Source organism: Choloepus didactylus, chromosome 8 (genome assembly GCF_015220235.1).
Source record: "Choloepus didactylus isolate mChoDid1 chromosome 8, mChoDid1.pri, whole genome shotgun sequence".
Classification (NCBI taxonomy): Eukaryota; Metazoa; Chordata; class Mammalia; order Pilosa; family Megalonychidae; genus Choloepus; species Choloepus didactylus.
Genome location: NC_051314.1, coordinates 67412907 through 67430176, shown reverse-complemented (window position 1 = coordinate 67430176; position 17270 = coordinate 67412907). Strand labels below are relative to the sequence as shown.

The window sequence follows — 17270 nt, the reverse complement described above, 5'->3', positions numbered from 1 at the left end:
ATGACAGAATGGAAAATGAAAGCATAAAAGAAAGAATGGGGAAAAAAATTGAAAAAATCGAAATGGACCTCAGGGATATGATAGATAATATGAAACGTCCGAATATAAGACTCATTGGTGTCCCAGAAGGGGAAGAAAAGGGTAAAGGTCTAGGAAGAGTATTCAAAGAAATTGTTGGGGAAAACTTCCCAAATCTTCTAAACAACATAAATACACAAATCATAAATGCTCAGCGAACTCCAAATAGAATAAATCCAAATAAACCCACTCCGAGACATATACTGATCACACTATCAAACACAGAAGAGAAGGAACAAGTTCTGAAAGCAGCAAGAGAAAAGCAATTCACCACATACAAAGGAAACAGCATAAGACTAAGTAGTGACTACTCAGCAGCCACCATGGAGGCAAGAAGGCAGTGGCACGATATATTTAAAATTCTGAGTGAGAAAAATTTCCAGCCAAGAATACTTTATCCAGCAAAGCTCTCCTTCAAATTTGAGGGAGAGCTTAAATTTTTCACAGACAAACAAATGCTGAGAGAATTTGCTAACAAGAGACCTGCCCTACTGGAGATACTAAAGGGAGCCCTACAGACAGAGAAACAAAGAAAGGACAGAGAGACTTGGAGAAAGGTTCAGTACTAAAGAGATTCGGTATGGGTACAATAAAGGATATTAATAGACAGAGGGGAAAAATATGATAAACATAAACCAAAGGATAAGATGGCTGATTCAAGAAATGCCTTCACGGTTATAACGTTGAATGTAAATGGATTAAACTCCCTAATTAAAAGATATAGATTCGCAGAATGGATCAAAAAAAATGAACCATCAATATGTTGCATACAAGAGACTCATCTTAGACACAGGGACACAAAGAAACTGAAAGTGAAAGGATGGAAAAAAATATTTCATGCAAGCTACAGCCAAAAGAAAGCAGGTGTAGCAATATTAATCTCAGATAAAATAGACTTCAAATGCAGGGATGTTTTGAGAGACAAAGAAGGCCACTACATACTAGTAAAAGGGGCAATTCAGCAAGAAGAAATAACAATCGTAAATGTCTATGCACCCAACTAAGGTGCCACAAAATACATGAGAGAAACACTGGCAAAACTAAAGGAAGCAATTGATGTTTCCACAATAATTGTGGGAGACTTCAACACATCACTCTCTCCCATAGATAGATCAACCAGACAGAAGGCCAATAAGGAAATTGAAAACCTAAACAATCTGATAAATGAATTAGATTTAACAGACATATACAGGACATTACATCCCAAATCACCAGGATACACATACTTTTCTAGTGCTCATGGAACTTTCTCCAGAATAGATCATATGCTGGGACATAAAACAAGCCTCAATAAATTTAAAAAGATTGAAATTATTCAAAGCACATTCTCTGACCACAATGGAATACAATTAGAAGTCAATAACCATCAGAGACTTAGAAAATTCACAAATACCAGGAGGTTAAACAACACACTCCTAAACAATCAGTGGGTTAAAGAAGAAATAGCAAGAGAAATTGCTAAATATATAGAGATGAATGAAAATGAGAACACAACATACCAAAACCTATGGGATGCAGCAAAAGCAGTGCTAAGGGGGAAATTTATAGCACTAAACACATATATTAAAAAGGAAGAAAGAGCCAAAATCAAAGAACTAATGGATCAACTGAAGAAGCTAGAAAATGAACAGCAAACCAATCCTAAACCAAGCAGAAGAAAAGAAATAACAAGGATTAAAGCAGAAATAAATGACATAGAGAACAAAAAAACAATAGAGAGGATAAATATCACCAAAAGTTGGTTCTTTGAGAAGATCAACAAGATTGACAAGCCCCTAGCTAGACTGACAAAATCAAAAAGAGAGAAGACCCATATAAACAAAATAATGAATGAAAAAGGTGACATAACTGCAGATCCTGAAGAAATTAAAAAAATTATAAGAGGATACTATGAACAACTGTATGGCAACAAACTGGATAATGTAGAGGAAATGGACAATTTCCTGGAAACATATGAACAACCTAGACTGAAGAGAGAAGAAATAGAAGACCTCAACCAACCCATCACAAGCAAAGAGATCCAATCAGTCATCGAAAATCTTCCCACAAATAAATGTGCAGGGCCAGATGGCTTCACAGGGGAATTCTACCAAACTTTCCAGAAAGAACTGACACCAATCTTACTCAAACTCTTTCAAAACATTGAAGAAAATGGAACACTACCTAACTCATTTTATGAAGCTAACATCAATCTAATACCAAAACCAGGCAAAGATGCTACAAAAAAGGAAAACTACCGGCCAATCTCCCTATTGAATATAGATGCAAAAATCCTCAACAAAATACTTGCAAATCGAATCCAAAGACACATTAAAAAAATCATACACCATGACCAAGTGGGGTTTATTCCAGGCATGCAAGGATGGTTCAACATAAGAAAATCAATCAATGTATTACAACACATTAACAAGTCAAAAGGGAAAAATCAATTGATCTTCTCAATAGATACTGAAAAAGCATTTGACAAAATCCAACATCCCTTTTTGATAAAAACACTTCAAAAGGTAGGAATTGAAGGAAACTTCCTCAACATGATAAAGAGCATATATGAAAAACCCACAGCCAGCATAGTACTCAGTGGTGAGAGACTGAAAGCCTTCCCTCTAAGATCAGGAACAAGACAAGGATGCCCGCTATCACCACTGTTATTCAACATTGTGCTGGAAGTGCTAGCCAGGGCAATCCGGCAAGACAAAGAAATAAAAGGCATCCAAATTGGAAAAGAAGAAGTAAAACTGTCATTGTTTGCAGGTGATATGATCTTATATCTAGAAAACCCTGAGAAATCGACGATACAGCTACTAGAGCTAATAAACAAATTTAGCAAAGTAGCGGGATACAAGGTTAATGCACATAAGTCAGTAATGTTTCTATATGCTAGAAATGAACAAACTGAAGAGACACTCAAGAAAAAGATACCATTTTCAATAGCAACTAAAAAAATCAAGTACCTAGGAATCAACTTAACCAAAGATGTAAAAGACCTATACAAAGAAAACTACATAACTCTACTAAAAGAAATAGAAGGGGACCTTAAAAGATGGAAAAATATTCCATGTTCATGGATAGGAAGACTAAATGTCATTAAGATGTCAATTCTACCCAAACTCATCTACAGATTCAATGCAATCCCAATCAAAATTCCAACAACCTACTTTGCAGACTTGGAAAAGCTAGTTATCAAATTTATTTGGAAAGGGAAGATGCCTCGAATTGCTAAAGACACTCTAAAAAAGAAAAACGAAGTGGGAGGACTTACACTCCCTGACTTTGAAGCTTATTATAAAGCCACAGTTGCCAAAACAGCATGGTACTGGCACAAAGATAGACATATAGATCAATGGAATCGAATTGAGAATTCGGAGACAGACCCTCAGATCTATGGCCGACTGATCTTTGATAAGGCCCCCAAAGTCACTGAACTGAGTCATAATGGTCTATTCAACAAATGGGGCTGGGAGAGTTGGATATCCATATCCAAAAGAATGAAAGAGGACCCCTACCTCACCCCCTACACAAAAATTAACTCAAAATGGACCAAAGATCTCAATATAAAAGAAAGTACCATAAAACTCCTAGAAGATAATGTAGGAAAACATCTTCAAGACCTTGTATTAGGCGGCCACTTCCTAGACTTTACACCCAAAGCACAAGCAACAAAAGAGAAAATAGATAAATGGGAACTCCTCAAGCTTAGAAGTTTCTGCACCTCAAAGGAATTTCTCAAAAAGGTAAAGAGGCAGCCAACTCAATGGGAAAAAATTTTTGGAAACCATGTATCTGACAAAAGACTGATATCTTGCATATATGAAGAAATCCTACAACTCAATGACGATAGTACAGACAGCCCAATTATAAAATGTGCAAAAGATATGAAAAGACAGTTCTCTGAAGAGGAAATACAGATGGCCAAGAAACACATGAAAAAATGTTCAGCTTCACTAGCTATTAGAGAGATGCAAATTAAGACCACAATGAGATACCATCTAACACCTATTAGAGTGGCTGCCATTAAACAAACAGGAAACTACAAATGCTGGAGGGGATGTGGAGAAATTGGAACTCTTATTCATTGTTGGTGGGCCTGTATAATGGTTCAGCCACTCTGGAAGTCAGTCTGGCAGTTCCTTAGAAAACTAGAAATAGAGTTACCATTAGATCCAGTGATTGCACTTCTCGGTATATACCCGGAAGATCGGAAAGCAGTGACACGAACAGATATCTGCACGCCAATGTTCATAGCAGCATTATTCACAATTGCCAAGAGATGGAAACAACCCAGATGTCCTTCAACAGATGAGTGGATAAAGAAAATGTGGTATATACACACGATGGAATACTACACGGCAGTAAGAAGGAACAACCTCGTGAAACATATGACAACATGGATGAACCTTGAAGACATAATGCTGAGCGAAATAAGCCAGGCACAGAAAGAGAAATATTATATGCTACCACTAATGTGAACTTTGAAAAATGTAAAACAAATGGCTTGTAATGTAGAATGTAGGGGAACTAGCAATAGAGAGCAATTAAGGAAGGGGGAACAATAATCCAAGAAGAACAGATAAGGTATTTAACGTTCTGGGGATGCCCAGGAATGACTATGGTCTGTTAATTTCTGATGGATATAGTAGGAGCAAGTTCACAGAAATGTTGCTATATTAGGTAACTTTCTTGGGGTAAAGTAGGAACATGTTGGAAGTTAAGCAGTTACCTTAGGTTAGTTGTCTTTTTCTTACTCCCTTGTTATGGTCTCTTTGAAATGTTCTTTTATTGTATGTTTGTTTTCTTTTTAACTTTTTTTTCATACAGTTGATTTAAAAAAGAAGGGAAAGTTAAAAAAAAAAAAAAAACAAGGAAAAAAAAAAAGATGTAGTGCCCCCTTGAGGAGCCTGTGGAGAATGCAGGGGTATTCGCCTACCCCACCTCCATGGTTGCTAACATGACCACAGACATAGGGGACTGGTGGTTTGATGGGTTGGGCCCTCTACCACAGGTTTTACCCTTGGGAAGACGGTTGCTGCAAAGGAGAGGCTAGGCCTCCCTATGGTTGTGCCTAAGAGCCTCCTTCCGAATGCCTCTTTGTTGCTCAGATGTGGCCCTGTCTCTCTAGCTAAGCCAACTTGAAAGGTGAAATCACTGCCCTCCCCCCTACGTGGGATCAGACACCCAGGGGAGTGAATCTCCCTGGCAACGTGGAATATGACTCCCGGGGAGGAATGTAGACCTGGCATCGTGGGACGGAGAACATCTTCTTGACCAAAAGGGGGATGTGAAAGGAAATGAAATAAGCTTCAGTGGCAGAGAGAATCCAAAAGGAGCCGAGAGGTCACTCTGGTGGGCACTCTTACGCAAACTTTAGACAACCCTTTTTAGGTTCTAAAGAATTGGGGTAGCTGGTGGTGAATACCTGAAACTATCAAACTACAACCCAGAACCCATGAATCTCGAAGACAGTTATATAAAAATGTAGCTTATGAGGGGTGACAAGGGGATTGGGAAAGCCATAAGGACCACACTCCACTTCGTCTAGTTTATGGATGGATGAGTAGAAAAATAGGGGAAGGAAACAAACAGACAAAGGTACCCAGTGTTCTTTTTTACTTCAATTGCTCTTTTTCACTCTAATTATTATTCTTGTTATTCTTGTGTGTGTGCTAATGAAGGTGTCAGGGATTGATTTGGGTGATGAATGTACAACTATGTAATGGTACTGTGAACAATCGAAAGTACGATTTGTTTTGTATGACTGCGTGGTATATGAATATATCTCAATAAAATGAAGATTAAAAAAAAAAAAAAGACATAATGCTGAGCAAAATAAGCCAGGCACAAAAAGAGAGATATTGTATGTTACCACTAATGTGAATTCTGTGAAAAATGTACAATGTTTTATACTGTAGAATGTAGGGGACCTAGAGATACCAATTAGTGGAGGGGGAATGATAATCTAATAAGAACAGATAAACTATGGAGGGTAATCTCAATGTTATGGGAATGCTCAGGAATGATTATGGTTTGTAAACTTTCTTGGATATAGTAAGATCATGTTGGAAGCAAGAGAGTTATTTTAGGTTTTCTTTTTCTCTTATTCCTTTGTTTTCTTAGGGGTTGTTAACTTTCTTGGGGTATCGTAGGAACATGTTGGAAGCAATGTAGTTATTTTAGATTATGTGTTTTTCTTACTCCTCTGTTTGGACATGGTTTATTAATTTTCTTGGGGTATGGTAGGAACATAGTGGAAGCAAAGTAGTTATTTTAGGTTATTTGTTTTCCTTAATCCATTGCTTTGTTTGAAATGTTGTGGGGTTTTTTTGGTTGTTGTTTGCCTGTTTGTTTTTAATTTTTTGATAAACAAAGTTAAAAAATTGAAAAAAAATCAGTAGAAAAATGGGAGTAAAAACTAAATGACAAATAGGGTGGGATGGGGGGATGGTTTGGGTATTCTCTTTTCACTTTTATTTTTTATTCTTATTCTGATTTTTTCTGATGTAAGGAAAATGTTCAGAAATAGATTTTGGTGATGAACGCATAACTATATAATCATACTGTGAACAGTTGATTGTATACCATGGATGACTGTATGGTTTGTGAATATATTTCAATAAAACTGAATTAAAAATAAATAAATAAATAAATAAATAAATAAAAACAATTTGCAGTATTGAACACAGTAAAATACTGACAATATGTATAGGTGATTACATCTTGTTTGGTTATTTAGTAGAGTGCTGAGTTGGAGACCTGTTTGTGGACCTCAGATCTGAAGTCTCTGTGGGAGAGAGGGAATGAGACACTTAACTGGACTTGTTCAGATTAGAAGTCTTGTCCAGGATTGTAAATGGGCAAACTTCCCATCAAACACAAGGGCCATCAGGTGCTTTCTAGTGACTCAGTCATGGCATGTTCTGTTTAGCTGTGTGCTGAAGTGTTCTATTCCCCACCTCAGGCATATGCAGACTTCAGGCTGTAAAAGGATGATGATGATGATAAACAACACTCTGCATACTTACTATGGGCCAGGCTAGTTACATATAATATTTCTGTAATCCTATAATATTATTACCATGTTTTACAGTGGACACTGAAATAGAAGGACATTAAAGAGTTGCAGATCTTACAGAGCCCACTGTAGACACATTCTGGCTCTACTCTTGTCCTTAACCTCCTCCCTATACTTTTTCTGGCTCTAGGATTTCAAGGCCTAGGGTAAGTGTTCAGAAATGTTTGGGAGCAGGTGAGGAAAGGCTACTAAGCATACTAATGGTTTCCCTATAAAATAAATACTGACTTTACAAAAAAAGTATTATTTAACTTATAAATATGGAAGACTACATGAAAAATCAATATTTACATGGATTTTAAGGTCTTTTATTTAAAAAAATTTTAATGAGTATTTAAAAATATATCATAGGGTGAAGATGAAGCCATGTTTGTCGAATACAGAAAACAGCTGAAGTTATTGTTGGACAGGCTTGCTCAAGTCTCACCAGAGTTACTGCTGGCTTCTGTTCGCAGAGTTTTTAGTTCAACACTTCAGTAAGTTCATTGTTTTTCATAACAGTCCCGCCTGTTTCCCTTTGCCGCCTGATAGTGGTTAAAAAATAAGTGATTTGTATGACTTACTAATCTATGTTACCTATCAACATCATATGCATTTCTGGAAACAGTGCATTTTTTTCTCCTTGGTTTTTCTTGATGCTTAGGAGAAATGCTACTTTTTGGAACATAGACAATAAAATGGATAGTATCCATTATTTCTACTTTTGCGATATAAATAATGATGCCTGACAAATTTAGCAACTCCTTACTATGACTTTTCAGTGATTGAAGATGCTTTTGTTGGTGCATCTTCTAATTTTAAAAAAGTTTACAATCACTTGAAGACATTTTGAATAAAATAAGCTAGACAGAAAAGGACAAGTATTGTATGATCTCATTGATGTGAAATAATTAGAATAAGCAAATTCATAGAAACCAGAGTATAGGTTGCCAGGGGCTGGGGTAGAGGTAGGGAATGAAGAGTTAAAGCTCAATAGGTACAGAATTTCTGTTTTGGGTGATAGAAGACTTTTGGTAGTTGTTGATGGTGATGGTAGCAGAACACTGTGAGTATAATTAAAACCTTTGAGTTATGTATCTGAGTATGGTCTAAGGGGGAACTTTTAGACTGTATATAGGTTTCTAAAATTAGGAAAAATATATTCCTTCCTGGGCAGAAGGACATTATTGGGACAACTGAGAAAATTGGAAAATAGACTGTATGTTTTGTATCAGTGTTAAATTTCTTGAACTTGATAGCTGTACCTAAGCTGGTTACATAGTGAGTGTCTTTGTTCTCAGGAAATGTACCTTGAAGTGTTAAGTGGTAGAGGAGCATGATGTATGCATCCTACTGTCAAATGTTTAGATAGACCAAATGATAAAGTACATGTCACAAAAAGTAAAAGTTGGTAAATCTGGATAACTGAGTTGGGTATATTGGAGTTCTGTGTATTGTTTTGTGTATTGTTACATCTTTCCTCTTAAGTTTGAAGTTCTTTCACATTAAAAAGTAAAAAAAAAAAGTTTATGTTTAGCGCACACTGACGTATTATACCTCGGTAGGAACTGGCAGACTACACGGTTTATGGAAGTTGAAGTAGCAATAAGATTGCTGTATATGTTGGCAGAAGCTCTTCCAGTATCTCATGGTGCTCACTTCTCAGGTGATGTTTCAAAAGCTAGTGCTTTGCAGGATATGATGCGAACTGTAAGTATACTGAAGATAATTTACTTTGAACATAATTTTCCATTTCACTGTAAGCTAGTGGGAGTTCCTTAATTGTTAGAGCTTAGTATCTGTTAATATTGACATTAGGATTTGCAATAAATAAGGATTGATTTCTTCACTTTTTCCTGTTCCAGCTGGTAACATCAGGAGTTAGTTCCTATCAGCATACATCTGTGACTTTGGAGTTCTTTGAAACTGTTGTTAGATATGAAAAGTTTTTCACAGTTGAACCTCAGCACATTCCATGTGTACTAGTAAGTATATATTTTACTCTGGATATTTTTGTTCTTTTCCATGTTCTACAACTACTCAGCAGTTAGTTTTTCTAGAAAAGTTTTATGTCCTTTTTAACTTCCCAGAGCCCAAAACTCTCCAAACTTTTTTTTTTTTTTTGTATACACTGAAATTAACCTCTTCTTCATTTCTGAAAAAATGGACAGTTTCTCTAATCAGCCATCTTATAAACTCTCAAGAAACTATTGTGTAATGTAGGACTACTTGCTGTTTATACTTGCTCCCTGTCTTCTAGGAGCTGAGAAGTAAAATTTGATGTGAACAAATGTATCAAGACAATCAAAGTGAAAGCTTTGAAAAAGTTCAAAAATAGTAAAAGTGTCTCTGTTTCTTTAGATGGCTTTCTTAGATCACAGAGGTCTGCGACATTCTAGTGCAAAAGTACGGAGCAGAACTGCTTACCTGTTTTCTAGATTTGTCAAATCTCTCAAGTAAGTACAGAATTTCAAGTATTATGTTTAGCTTTCAAAAATTTTTTAGGGTTATTTGTTTAAATAGACATATGAATTATTTTCCAAGAGACTGTGGTAGATTGAGTTCTTTCTATTCTAATTCTTTCTATTATTTATCAGGTGTTCCTTTTTGATATCATTATATGTTCTGACTATTCCATAGCCAATTACTTTATCAGTAAAAAGCAGTTTGTTGCATCCTTTTCTGTGTAATGCCTGTCATCCCTAATGACATTAGTATTTAATTTAACTAGTAATTTCATTGCTGTGGATCACTATTTGGTTTCTTCTTTTAAATTCTAAGGAATGTAATCCTAGGAAGTACATTTTTAAAATCTGTTTTGTGTTCTTTACTAGAATAATTTTTTTTTAATAAAAGTTCCTTGTCATTACACTTAATAAGATTGTAAAGTGTGTTTATATATCTATCACTGACAGAGCTCATAGAGGTAATTTTTTTAAAAAAAAATTAATCTTGGCTACTCACAATAATCAGGTGTGACTATCCTAGAGCTTAACTTTGATATATTTCTGTTTTAAAGGGGAATTTAGTATTTTAGCAATTTTTAAACACTTATTTACTTAATTGAGCTTTCCCTTTTGGTCTTTATTCAGTAAACAAATGAATCCTTTCATTGAGGATATTCTGAATAGAATACAAGACTTACTAGAGCTTTCTCCACCTGTAAGTATCTGTTCTTTTAAGATACACGTTTTCCCAGATAGCCTTGAGGCCACACATGCCATTAACCTTAATTGTTATGCATTTGTGGGAATTTTTTTTAACAGTTGGTGGCAGGCAGGGAAAAAGGGTTGGTTAGTTCTATTTACAAAAACTCTTTTGAAATATAGCAAACAAAACCCATAGTAAGAGAAACGGAAAGAAATCAGGAGTTTGCAATTTTGGTGGCGTGAGTTATGGTCTACTTTTTCTGTACTGCTGAATATTGCTGAAGTGTTTTGTGGAGAAGGTAAATGTAAGTTATTCTCTATGTAGTTCTAGGATCATAATAGCCATTGTCAGCAACTGCTATTATTAGACCAAAATTTTCCTGTGTAACTTCAGAGTTAGGGTGAAAATATTCAAATCCTGGTTGATCTGAACATTTTGGTGTCCATTTCACAAGAAAGATTTACATTGACATAAAGACCCATTTTTTCATTTTGATAAAGTTATAACGGCAGCTGTTGCTTGCAAACTGTTAAAATAAACAAAATAATCATTCTTTTAAATAAATATCAGCATTTAGGGTACAAAAATTAATGTAATTTCACATAATGGAAAGGTTAGTGAATTATGTAGTTAAATTATCTTTGCCTACATATTACAAAACTTAAATATTAAAGTACTTCAGTTAATTCTGGTTTTCTTTGGCAGTTTACATTGACCCATAAGAATTAGGCATTCAGGAAGCCATATTTAGCTATTATATTACAGGTATTAGAAATACATTTTTCAAATAGTACATATAAACAAAAACTTATACTCTACCTGTAATACTTTCTCAGTTTATAAAAAGACCTGATTTGAATTGTTTTTCCCTAATTAATACAGTTATGAAGTACCCATTTTTTGAGTACCCTATATTTATGTGGTTACTTTATCTTTGTGTTCTTGACACCTTAGCATCATTAAACATTCTGGTGGGTGCTTAATAAATGCTTAAATTACTTTTAAGTAGGGTCATTTCTCTTCCAAGGGATGGGGAATTATTTTATAACTATCCCATAATGTATCTATTTTAAGACTAGTTTTCATTATGTGCTATTACAATTATTTATAGGATAATATAGGGTATTTTAGTGGTTGACCTAAAGGGGCCTCTGATTTTTTTCTCCTTCTCCTTGGTCTCTCTGAATGCATAAATGTAAAAAAAGTAACAAAACTTGTTAATAAATACTGATCACTTTATGGAATGTTTGTTTGTGTTTGAATGAGAACTGGATTTTTCATTTGTGCAGTGTTGTAAAGTAACAACTGTTCTGTATCTGTTTGTATGTGTGTGGTTTTTGTTGTTAAACTCTTAAAACTCTTATAAAGCTAACTTGTGTGGCCTTTACACTACCATTCAATTTTGTAAATCTCATTAGCCTCAAAAGAATCTTATAAATAATGAGATTTTTAAAAAGAAAACAAGTTAGAAAGCTGAGTTGATGTGATAGATTACACCTCTTGTCTCTCTTGCTGTCTCTCTTGCACTTACAAATTTTATTCTAGGAGAATGGTTACCAGTCCTTGTTGAGCAGTGATGATCAGCTATTTATTTATGAGACAGCTGGAGTGCTGATTGTTAATAGTGAATATCCAGCAGAAAGGAAACAAGCATTAATGAGGAGTCTGTTGACTCCACTAATGGAGAAGTTTAAAGTTCTGTTGGAAAAATTGATGCTGGCACAAGATGAAGAAAGGCAGGCGTCTCTAGCAGACTGCCTCAACCATGCGGTTGGATTTGCCAGGTGAGCATGATTGCAGTTAACATTGTCAAGTTTGTGCCTTACTATACACACAACCACTTATTTGGATCTTTTAGGATTGGGCGTATGTGTCCAGAGAATTGTCTAAATCTCTCTTGTTTTAAATCTAGTGAATGAAAAGATTTAGTTCAATAAGAAAATAGATCTCATAACATTCTGTATATCTGCCCTGACAACTATGTCTTATCCTTAACTCCTCTGACTTCTTTGATGTAAATTGATGGTGTATTTAAGGGACTTCGTTAAACTCTTTATAAACCAATAATGTCTTGGGATCACTTGTATCAGTCTTGGTACCTTAAAGAGAAGTTCCTAAGAATTCTCTTTAGCTGTTGCATTATGTCTGAAAACCACCCAAGAAGCAGCTATTTCTCTCCCACACTTTTTTTTTCTTTTTGGTCTTTTTTTTTCCTTTCTCTAATTTAAATTCAGTTTTATTGAGATATATTCACAATTCACATATCATACAGTCATCCATGGTGTACAATCAACTGTTCACAGTACCATGATACAGTTGTGCACTTATCACCCCAATCCATTCTTTGAACATTTTCCTTGTACCAGAAAAAGTAAAAATAAGAATAAAAAATAAAAGTAAAAAAGAACACCCAAATCATCCCCTCCCCTCCCACCCTATTTTTCATTTAGTTTCTGTCCCCATTTTTCTACTCATCCATCCATACAGTGGATAAAGGGAGTGTGATCCACAAGGCTTTCACAATCACACTGTCACCCTCTTGTAAGCTACATTGTTAAACAGTTGTCTTCAAGAGTCAAGATTACGGGGTTGCAGCTTGATAGTTTCCGGTATTTACTTCTAGCTATTCCAATACCTTAAAACCTAAAAAGGGTTATCTGTATAGTGCATAAGAATGCCCACTAGAGTGACCTCTCGACTCCATTTGGAATCTCTCAGCCACTGAAACTCCATTTTGCCCTGTTTCGCACTCCCCCGCACCCCCCCCCCCCCAGCCTGGTGAAGAAGATGTTCTCAATCCCACGATGTCAGGTCCAGATTCATCCTTGGGAGTCATATCCTGTGTTGCCAGAGAGATTTCCACCCCTGAGAGTCAGGTCTCACAGAGTGGGGAGGGCAGCGAGTTTGCCTGCTGAGCTGGGTTAGCTAGAGAGAGCATCTCCCCACACTTTTTTTTGGCAAACAATAACAGCGTGAAGGTATAGTGCTTAATAATTAAAAGTTACATAGAGAAGTTGCTCTGCAGAATACTTGAGAGCAAGAGCTTGATATTTAGAGAGGTTGGATAAAAAAAAATTGATTCTGAGGATAGTTTTCTAAATTTGAATGAGCAGTTTGCAAATTGTCTAGTAGAGCTTAATTATAGTAAGCGGATTTTATTTCTTCCATATACTTTATTATTAGGATTTTAGTAAAACATTTAGATGGGCTCTCTTTAGATTACATTAACTGCATCTCATTCACTTAATTTGGGCACCCTTTTTTTTTTCTGAAACGGTGACTTAGCATCGGTTTGCAAGTAACCATATCAGTTGAAAATGTCATTAATTGTAATGTGGAAAATAAAAAATTTGTTTCTTAGTTTTGCAATATTGTGATTTCTTGTACATTTGGCTTATTTAGTCGAACCAGCAAAGCTTTCAGCAACAAGCAAACTGTAAAGCAGTGTGGCTGTTCCGAAGTTTATCTGGACTGTTTACAGACATTCTTGCCAGCCCTCAGTTGTCCCTTACAGAAGGATATTCTCAGAAGTGGAGTTCGTACTTTCCTTCATCGTATGATTATATGCCTAGAGGAAGAAGTTCTTCCATACATCCCATCTGCCTCAGAGCATATGCTCAAAGATTGTGAAGCAAAAGACCTCCAAGAGTTCATTCCTCTTATCAACCAGATTACAGCCAAATTTAAGGTACCGTAAACCTTTAGCGCTCAGACAGTCTCCTGACTTAAAGATCTTAGATGTATTTATCTCTATTTGGCATTTGTTTTTAAATCCGAGTTACTTAAGGGCATGTATCATATTTATTATTATCATCCCCAATGTCCAGTACACTGGACATGCTTATAGTCACGCTTAATAGATATTTAATAAAAATAGGCCTTACCTGCTCTATGCAGCAACAAGAAAACAGCCAATGTGCTGTTTTAGAAAAGCAAATAAAAACAATGTTGAGCATTAAATGTCTGAAGCAGTAAAGAGCACTGTAATTTGGGTGCTTAGGCAGGAGTTTTATTTTTTTTGTCTTTTTTATTGTAACATATATAACAACATTTGCCATTTTAACAATTTTTAAGTGTACAATTCACTGGCATTAATTACTTTTTACAGTGTTATGCTATAATTACCATCTTCCATCACTAAAACTTTTTCATCACCCCAAACAGAAACTTTTTACCCTTTACGCAGTGATTTCTCATTCTCCCTCCCTTCAGCCCTTGGTAACTCTAATTTACTTTCTGTCTCTGTGAATTTGCTTATTTTAGCTATTTCACATGAATGGGATCATACAATATTTGTCCTATTGTGTCTGAATTTATTTCACTCAGCTTGATATCTTCAAGGTTCATCCATGTTGTAGCATGTATCATTTTTGTGGCTGAATAGTATTCCCATTGTGTGGATATACCACATTTTATTTATCTGGCTATCTATCAGTGGACGCTTGGATTGATTGTACTTGTTGACTGTTGTGAATAATGCCACTGTGAACATTCATATACAAGTATATTTGAGTCCCTGCTTTCAGTTCTTTGGGGTATATGCCTAGGAGTGGAATTGCTGGTCATATGGTAATTCTGTGTTTAGCTTTTTGAGGAACCATGAAACTGTTTTCTTTAGTGGCTCCAGCATTTTACATTCCCATCAACAATGCCTGAGAGTTCCAGTTTCTCCACATCCTTGCCAACATCTTGTATTTTCTATTTTTACAATAATAGCCATCCTAGTATGTGTGAAGTGGTTTTGATTTGCATTTCCCAAATTGCTATCGATGAACATCTTTTTATGTGCTTATTGACTGTTTATCTATCTTCTTTGGAGAAATGTCTATTCAGGTGCTTTTCCCATTTTTTTAAATTTGTCTTTCTGGTTGAGTTGTAGGGAATATTTTTTTATTCTGGATATTGAACCCTTACTGGATACCTTAATGGTTTCCAAATATTTTCTCCCATTTTGTAGGTTATCTTTTCATTTTCTTGATCATGTCCTTTGATGCACAAAATTAAAATTTGGTTGAGTTCCAGTTTATTCTTTTATCTATACTTCTTTTGCTCATGCCTTTGCTGTCGTAGCTAAGAATCATTTGCCTAATACAAGGTCCTTAAGATTTTTCCATTATCTTCTAAGAGTTTTATGGTTTTAGCTCTTATACTTAGGTCTTTGATCCACTTTGAGTTAATTTTTGTATATGATGAGAGATAGGGATCCAACGTCATTCTGTTCTTATGATACACAGTTTTCCTTTTACCACTTATTGAAGAGACTGTTCTTTCCCCATTGAGTAGATTTGGCACCATTGTAGAAAGTCAGTAGGCTTTATTTCTGGACTCAGTTCTATTCCATTGGTCTATATATGTCTGTACAGAAGTTTGAAAGTAATTCATTTACTAAAGTCAGTTTTATTTACCAGAAGATTTAAAACAGCTATAAGATGGCTAATAAAAATGGCTAATACTTACTTAGTGCTTTCTATGTTCAAAATCTGTTCTAGGCATTTTTTCCTAAATTGACTCAGTACTCATAACACCCCCAGAAGGTAGGGTTTATATTTTACAGATGAGAAAATTGAAGCCCAGAGAAGTAAAGGGATTTGCCCAAGGGCATATAACACCTGATAGTTCAAATTATATAAATTAGTTTATAATTTAGCCATAGAATTCTGTTTTTAAGAATTTAAATTTGAAAATAATCCATGGCAGTACACCATTGTAAATATGTGTGACTTCCTGTTATTTTAACCTGAATCTTAAGCTGTAGGAAATGGGTTGAACTTAATGATCTTAAGGCTTTCAATAATTTATAGGTTATGTAGATTTTGTTTTAACAGTAGTATTTGCTAACTGAGTTCTTTAAATATATATGCTAAATAGAAACTCTGGAGAAAGGCTTTATTTAAAATGTATTTTTTCTAATTTTCATATTGATAATTTTCTTATTCATTTCTGAATTAGTAATAGTTGTTCCTTATCTTCAGATACAGGTATCCCCATTTTTACAACAAATGTTCATGCCCCTCCTTCATGCAATTTTTGAAGTGTTGCTCCGTCCAGCAGAAGAAAACGACCAGTCTGCTGCTTTAGAAAAGCAAATGTTGCGGAGGAGTTACTTTGCTTTCCTGCAAACTGTCACAGGGAGTGGAATGAGTGAAGTCATAGCAAATCAAGGTGGGGAAGCATATGATGCCAAAATTTGTCTGCCTAAGTCCTTGTAACAGTTGTACATCTATATGAGGAAGAGCTATTTAAAGTAAACACTAGTTTTTTTATTGAGGTGAAATTCATACAATTAATCTTTTTAAAGTGAACAACAGAGTGGTATTTAGTATTATTCACAGTGTTGTGCAACCACCATCTCTCTCTAGTTTCAAAACTTTTTCATCACCCAGAAAAATACCCCACACCCTTTAAGTAATCACTCCCCACTTCCCCTCCCCCCAGCGTCTGGTAACCACTAACCTGCCTTCTATGGATTTGCCTATTCTGGATGTATCATATAAAAGGAATCATACAATCTGTGACCTTTTGTATCTGGCTTATTTTCACTTAGAATAATGTTTTTGAGGCTCATCCAACTTGTATTAGGTATTAGTACTTCATTCTTTTTTATGGCTGAATAATATTACATTTTATGTATATGCCAGAAACTTGTTTAGCCATTCATCTATTGATGGATGTTTTAGCTGTTATTACCAATGTTGCTGTAAACATGTGTAAGTTTCTGTGTGGACATGTTTTCATTTCTCTTGGGTAGAATTTTTGGCTCAAAAATTATAAATATGAAAGGGGTTGGATGTTTGCCCCTAGAATAACTGTTCATTATTATAAAGGTGGGAGTCACTTCATGTAGAGTACCTTAAAACTTATTTGTATGACAACATGGATGAACCTTGAAGACATAATGCTGAGTGAAATAAGCCAGACACAAAAAGAGAAATGTTATATGTTACCACTAATGTGAACTCTGTGAAAAATGTAAAATAGATGTTTTGTATTGTAGAAT

The 17270-nt window shown here is 35.2% G+C and overlaps 1 protein-coding gene across 4 annotated transcripts in view; it reads left to right on the top strand.

Moving 5' to 3' along the window:
* The window catches only part of XPOT (exportin for tRNA), a 271525-nt gene that overhangs the window by 242340 nt on the left and 11915 nt on the right, over positions 1-17270 (top strand). For all 4 annotated transcript variants that reach the window (XM_037845729.1, XM_037845728.1, XM_037845727.1 and 1 more), the window contains 8 exons: positions 7496-7620; positions 8689-8833; positions 8989-9108; positions 9485-9579; positions 10216-10285; positions 11819-12057; positions 13676-13961; positions 16246-16435. In XM_037845729.1, coding sequence (XP_037701657.1) covers positions 7496-7620; positions 8689-8833; positions 8989-9108; positions 9485-9579; positions 10216-10285; positions 11819-12057; positions 13676-13961; positions 16246-16435 — 1270 coding nt within the window. The remainder of the gene's footprint in view (positions 1-7495; positions 7621-8688; positions 8834-8988; positions 9109-9484; positions 9580-10215; positions 10286-11818; positions 12058-13675; positions 13962-16245; positions 16436-17270) is intronic.